This window comes from Cervus elaphus, chromosome 25 (assembly GCF_910594005.1).
Source record: "Cervus elaphus chromosome 25, mCerEla1.1, whole genome shotgun sequence".
Taxonomy (NCBI): domain Eukaryota; kingdom Metazoa; phylum Chordata; class Mammalia; order Artiodactyla; family Cervidae; genus Cervus; species Cervus elaphus.
Window position 1 is genome coordinate 17,892,316 of NC_057839.1, and position 7,217 is coordinate 17,899,532.

The 7,217-nt window shown below is 35.9% G+C and overlaps 1 protein-coding gene across 3 annotated transcripts in view; it reads left to right on the forward strand.

Annotated features, from left to right (window-relative positions):
• SREK1IP1 (SREK1 interacting protein 1) overlaps positions 1-7,158 on the forward strand; it is a 36,570-nt gene extending 29,412 nt beyond the window's left edge. Inside the window, exon 5 of one of the 3 annotated variants that reach the window (XM_043887746.1) lies at positions 1,033-7,158. In XM_043887746.1, coding sequence (XP_043743681.1) covers positions 1,033-1,222 — 190 coding nt within the window. In that variant the 3' untranslated portion in view covers positions 1,223-7,158. The remainder of the gene's footprint in view (positions 1-1,032) is intronic. The other 2 variants (XM_043887745.1, XM_043887747.1) reach the window with 2 other exon arrangements.
• The last annotated feature ends 59 nt before the right edge of the window (positions 7,159-7,217 follow it).

Here is a 7,217-nt window from a genome sequence, read left to right on the forward strand (position 1 = left end):
CAGCCCTGGTCAGAATATAGAGGTTAAGAAGGTCTTGAAAACAGGAAAGCAGACAAGAGTTGAGAAAAACAGAACTGAAGAGAGTGCAGGAGAATCCATGAGAAACCAGGCTCGGGAGACAGCCAGCGGCTGGGCAGGCAAACAGGGAAAGGAGGGGACGCGCTCTTCCAGAGGCCCAGGAGGCCGGTCCCCGGTCAGGGCATTCGCGGTGAGGCTCTCTGCAGACGCAGCCTGTGGCTTCCGGTGTCTGCCTCTCCTTCTCCTGTGTGTGGCGGCCAGCTCTTCTCAGCTGGAGTTTAACTTCCATGTTTAGATCACTCAGCTAACTTTGGGGTACCTTTTTTATTATAAATTAACTCAGTTCCTGTTTTGTTACACTTGGGGTTTGGGTAAATCATACTCATTTACTTCAATTATACATTTAAAAGTATCATTTTGTAACTACTGAAAATTATTATGGAATGCAACTGTTCATCTGTATCACTCTGTATATAAAAGAATCAAGTACTTTAACTTGAAAAATAAAAAAGAAATAACAAGTGCTTTTATTTTGCGGATTTTCAGCTTTCGTACATTTATATGGAGGTACAACTATAACTCTTTTTATATTATTGCATTCTTTGTGGCTCTTTTAAGAGAATAAACTAACAGGTTATTGTGTACACAGTGGATTGTGTATATAATGAGAGTGTATAAAATGCCACTTTGTTTGCCTTTTAAGAAAGATTTTGAAGGGTACACAGGATGAGAAACTGAAAATCACAGAAAAATGATTTCATCCTTGCTGAATTTAAAACTCATAACTGGAATTGAGCAGAATAGAGATATTTATTTTGTTAGTTTCTCTGGCTAAGTGGCAAAAATTCTGACTACAGTATTGTAAGAGCACACAGATGTAAAAGGCACATTTCATTTGAGTTTCTTTATACTCTCACCTTGTTCCAAGAAGGATTTAAAGCAGTTCGGATTCCATTTAAATGCACCCATCAGCCATAAATACAGTTATCAGTCAGTATGTATTATTACCCGTAGGTCTTATTCATCTAGTTCCACTGAAGAGGACACTTCAAAACAAAAGAAGCAAAAATACCAGAAGAAAGAAAAGAAAAAGGAGAAAAAGAGTAAGTCAAAAAAGGGGAAGCATCACAAAAAGGACAAAAAGAAGAGAAAAAAGGAAAAGCATTCCTCTGCCCCTAACAGTTCTGAAATCTCCAAAAAGTAACTGAGACTGGCCTGAGCTATTAAATTTAAAAATTTAGTTTTGAAAATTATTTGACCTTCTTTGAAATTTGCCATATAATTATGCTTTGCAATAAATCACAGCCATTTCCATATAGACATTTTTTCATATATAGGACCATTAATGTCTGACAGTATTTTAATGTGCTATGATTACAGAGTATTGAATCAGTCTTATTACTTGATAGCCATGCCCCAAGTATGGATATCTGTGCAACAAAACTCATGATTTTTGGTATTCCTTTCTGTGTTAATGTTATTACTTCATAAGCTGATTGTAAATTGCTTTACTACAGTCAACACAGGCGGTCTACCTAGCAGTAAATGAATATTGCTGGATTAAGTGTCCATCTTCCAGTGATAAAGCAAGGTAGGCTTGACACTGAAAATTTTAAAAGCTTTATATCCTATGATAATGTATTACTATTAAGATAATGAAATTCTTCACTTGGATTTTTTTTTTTTTGGATGTCATAGGAGATGAAGCTGCTTTATTGGTCTTGACTAGAACTTTTTAAATGAATGGTGTCAGCAGGAATATGATAAATAATGAAAATATTTATAACAAAATTTCACTGTTTTCTGAGCTGCCGAGTTTCTAGTACCTGCCTCCTTCGTTTTTGTAACAAAATATTTCTTCCTTGTTTAAAAAGACAAGTCTAGTTCAACCTGTTTGTAAGTCTGATAGAGATGATGCTGTGTTGGGCAGGATTTTTAGGACAGACTCCTGGGTTGTTTTACAAATGTGCCATATTGGCATGTCTTAAAGAGATACCTCAAACACAGAGTTTTTTATTTAGAAGGACAACAGCTAAATCTTCATTAGGACTGATTTTTATTGTATTCAGTATATAAATTTTATGAAGCTTGTTTCTATGAGTAATGTGGAAATTTTTATAAATGTGAACATATATATTTATTTGTTTGAAATAATTTGTAGTTTTGAAGCAGGTTTCCATTGAATTTATGATTCCATAATATGACCAGTTTGGGGTGTTTCTCTTACTTCAGTCATAAATCTCAGGAGCAGTGACAAAAATTTAGGATCAAGAATTTTATTCTGTACTTTTTAAAATTTAATAGCCAGGGAGTTACATCATGAAAGCCTTTATATAATAATGAAAATTTTGTATGAGTCAGCATTGTCAGACACATAGTAGTAGGTATAAATGTTTCTACATTTTTTTAATTTCACAATGATCATTGTTACTTACTTTGCTGAACACTCCAATATCCCTTACGTCCTATAAGTTAAATACTTTCTATTGTAGCAGCATCGAAAGTCAGCTAGTTATCATGGCACAGCACCAAAGATTGCCGAGTACCTCACTGTGGTGCAGTTACAAATTGGTAGCCTACAGATGTGGCTGTAGGTGTATTCATAATGATGAAATCAGGTAAGTGTACATAACCTCACAGGCTGGAAAGGTGGACTGATTCTTCCTTCACCCAGCAGGCCTAGCTGGCATGACCTCAGTAAGACTGGGAGAGCCTCATAGCTCCTCTGAGCATGTGCTTACCAGGCGTAGACTCTAGGGAAGCTACGTCCACATCCCTGTTCTAGCATTGCAGTCACGGATGCTGCCACACTTGGAGCTTTTCGATAACCCAACTTAGTCTGGTGGCCTCCTTTAAAAGACATCCACTTGTTTAAATGTGTTAGTCAGTTATTTGGAGAGAAACACAGAGCTGTTAGGTTTTTAAGGGTTTGTTTTGCCTTTGCTATAGTTTATTTTTAAAAGACGGTACTTTATGAAAATACAGTCCTTTGATTATCAGGATAAAAAAAAGTAAAAAAAAAATTCCAACTTTAAAGAGATGATTAGAAAGTGCTACATGCAAATAGATGGTCTCAATTGTATTGAGGTGTAATGTTGTTAAAAGTGATCACTGTAATGACACAGAGTTAATCCAGTCATTTGTAAGTTTTATTTGTGTTAATTATAGAGACAATAAATTGGCTTGTCAGATTTGTTTTTTGAATGGTGGCATACTTAGTGGCTCAGGAGAGTCGTATAAGATTAGGCCTTCATTAACTACTAAAGTTTGCAAATTGAAAGATTTTAATGTTGTGTAATTTTTTTACTCCCAGAGAAAAATCTTGGAATTGTTCTTGATTAAATTTCCCATAGTATGAGAATAGTTTATGAAAAATCTCACCTGAATAAAATACATTTGTTTTTACTAAAATAATTTCTACTGCAGTGATCTTGTTATTATTAGGATTGGATGTAAATCTCACTAATATATTGCAGGGGTAAATTAGTGACATTTCCTCTCAGGCAATATGTAGCATAAGGAAAATTGAACTTGGTAGTAAAAAAAATCCAAAAATCCTAGTCATTCTGACTACCTGTGTGACCTTCAGCAAAGTCATTTACCTTCTCTCGGCTTTGATGTCTTTCATCTATAAAATATTGTACCAAATTATCTCTGAGATCCCTTGTAATCCTTAATATATATGATTATCAATGTTTTAGTAAAATTCAAATATTATTATTTTAGAAATTATATTCATTTAGGAATGTAAATTATTATATTCATTTAGAAATTGCTGCAGATAAGCAGGTAGCATTCTGTAATGGTAAAGGTTGAATTTATTAATATAGCTGTTAAACACATGTCACTTCTCGAAGCAGATAGTTGACATTTGGTTCACATCCTTACCGCTCAGTGTATGTCATTTTCACTAGAGGCAGACAGAATGTATTTTTAGATTTGTATCTGTAACCCGATTATCTGAACATTTTGAGACTATTGCTTTTGAGCTGATGGACCTACACCCTCTCCAGTTCCCTATTTCTTCTTTCCGTATCATCTGTTGGCTAAAACCTCTCAGAGAGATCCCCCGTTTGTCACAGAATACGTATCTGTTTACATCTTTGGTTCTTTGAGGCTAAAACATCAATAAGTAAAACAACTGTGTGTATCTGTATTTATGAGTCTCTCAAATTACATGCCTTAGGTTACCTTAAACTAGGTTGATGAGTTATCATTAATAGTCAAGATAAATGCCATTGAGTCCTTTCTTCAGTAAACATTTATTGAGAACTTAGTATGGCAAACACTAACCAGGGATACAGAGATTAATAAGACATATTTGCTTCCCTGAAAGGAATTCAGAGTTTAGTTAATAGGGGAATCAGCAAACTCATCATTAGGTATTAAGTGCAGTAATTGGAAGACTTCAAGGAGTACCTAAGAGTCTGGAGAAGTTAGAAGAAGCTGCCTAGAAAAGTAATGCCTGAAGTACATTTTGATTGAGCATGAGAGTGGGAGTTAGAGCAGCTCCTGACAGAATGAGTCCTGTGAACAAACCCTCAATAGACAAGGCTGGGGTGTGTGTGTCAAGAATTACAAGCCTTGTGTAGGACAGGAGTGGTAAGAATCAAGACCACCATTCTAAGTTCTTAGTATAAGAGAAAGAGGTTTTATGTTCCATGTTTGGGAGCTTGGACTTTATCTGTAAGCAAGAGACCCCATCAGAGAGTTTTAAGAAAAGAAATGCTACAGTCCCTGGGGTTGCAGAGTCAGACACAACTTAGCAACTGAACAATGAACAAGGAAAGAAGTGACTTTTATTAGGGTTTGGTTCCATCCTTTTCATAATCCAATTCACAGTTTTTAAAGGATGAACTTGCTTTCATCAGAAGCCCACGTAAAGAATAATTTGAAAATTTGATTTTCTGTTATTTGGTGTCTTATTCTAGGCCCACTTTTCTTTCTAAGTTCTGATTATTTCTAAAAGCTACAGTAACTTAAGTTTTCTAAAAAGCTACTGTCTTCTTTATCAGACCTATCCCCAGAATGGTACATAATTTGGAACGCTTTGCTTTTAGTTTTATTTTAGGTTACTTTTGACAGAATATATTCTGTCGTAATGTTAGTATTTTTGGTCAAAATAAATCATTTAAAATATATTTTTCAATGTACAGACTATAATAATTCAGTAAGCCTTCTTTTAATATTTTGTCTCCATATAGTGAATATCATGAAGCACAGCTGCTTCAAAGTCACAGTGTCGCACACGGTCCACTCAGGGAGCCCTTCGCTCCCCCTCGGGTTCCCTGGCTGGGCAGGGAGTGCTGCACAGACTCCAGCCCATACGAGTGCTGAGACTTGATTTTTCCCGGGCATTTGGCATCCAAGAATAGTAGGAGTTTTTTATGCCCACTAAGTGATACTTTCACTTGCAAAGCCCAGGGTCTTCGGCCCTCATTTTGTCTCCTCCTAACGCCTCCAGAATTTTGCAGAGTGCCAGGGAATTGGGTTGCCTCCCTGAGAGCACAACCCATGATGCATGCCCAACCCAAGCTTGCCTTTCCGAAAGGTTGGGAAGAGTCTGGGGAATCAGGAGGATTTTGCTGGCCCTGCCCGTCTCTTAAGTTTCCTGCTGCTTATTCTTTATGGCCTCTGCTCTTGCCCTTATGCAACAAAAGTAGACTAACCAGTGCCTTAACTAACTTTCTCAACTGAGATTTTTACCTGAGGCAACATCTAATTAGTAATATAACTATTATTATCTGTGTATCAAGGTAGCCAATTGTCTGGGATTTTTTTTTTTCATCAAAGCTGGATCTGAGATCAAGAACTACCCACAAACGCTTTGTGTGCTTTCTCAAAAAATAAATGAAAATTCTTTGCTTTTATAACCACATAAAATGTCATTTTTGTAGTGGAAATGTTTCAACTTTCAGACTTCACACATGCTCTAAGCAATTTTAACGTTTAAACATTGGCAAAACTGTGTTCCTTTTGAATTGGAAATACAACACAGGCAGTAGGATGTTGCAATAATGACCTAGAATTATGCTGTCAATTTAGCCACACGTGGCTGTTGAAATTTAGATTAATTAAATGAAAAAGTATTTCTTCAGCTGCACTAACCACATTTCAAGTGCCCAGCGGCCACATACGGCTGGTGGCTACCTTGCCAGACAAGACTGATGCAGAAGGAACATTTCCATCATCACAGAAACCTCTACTGGACAGTGCTAGAATTCCCAATTCTTGGTAGAAATTTTGACAGGCTAATGATCAAAAGTTTCTAACCCTGAGCTTTGCATGCCAGAGAAAAATAAATCATTCCTTGCCTGCCCCCTACCCTCACAAATCAGAGTGTATTTGGCACATCTTGAAAGGCTAGTCTTCCAACTACAGAAACTTTGTACAACATAGTGGATACGTTTAGCAGCGCCAGCTTAAAATTAATTCTTTTTTTTCCTATTGAATTCCATTATAGGACCAGGTCTCCATTCTTATAACAGAAATCATATTTATGAATAAAAATCTTTTAAAGCAGGTTTAATTTGCAGAAACTGTAGCTTTATTTCTAGATGTCTAAATGGTATTACTGCAGTAGACTTAGGTGGGACCAGAGAAGTAACTTGTTTGCTTTATAACTTTCATTCTAGAAATTCCTTAGGAACTTTATCAGTGAAGGATTTTTGTTATTACCCCTTGGTATACAGAAAATATTTTATCATGCAGATTATACATGATGATATATTTTGTTATCAAATGTTAGTTTTTATAAAGGCAATAATACATTGTGTGCTCAGCAAATCCTCTGAAAAAGGCATGGGTTGATTTCTAAGAGACTTAAGAACATGCCACTTCTCGTTCATAAGGCCACCTCTCTGAGATTTACCTTATCCAGTACCATCTCTTATAAAAATAACTGCCTCCAAGAATGAGAAACTTGTGAAATGCTGGTAATGTGACATAAACTTCTCATTGTTCCTCACTGACATAGGTGTGCTAATCTGTGTTACTGATAAATTCTATAATTTCTCCTGAAATGTTAGCATAATTTCATGTAATGTAGAAACATTAATTAGCAAATAAAAGTAAACTTACTCATGTGGAAATCTATCAGAAACCTAGTGGATATTTAATAAATTAACTGAATGATCAAAACTGTGACTGTGTCTGGCTTTGTGTGTGGCAAATTTTTGAAAAGTATTATTACAAACTGT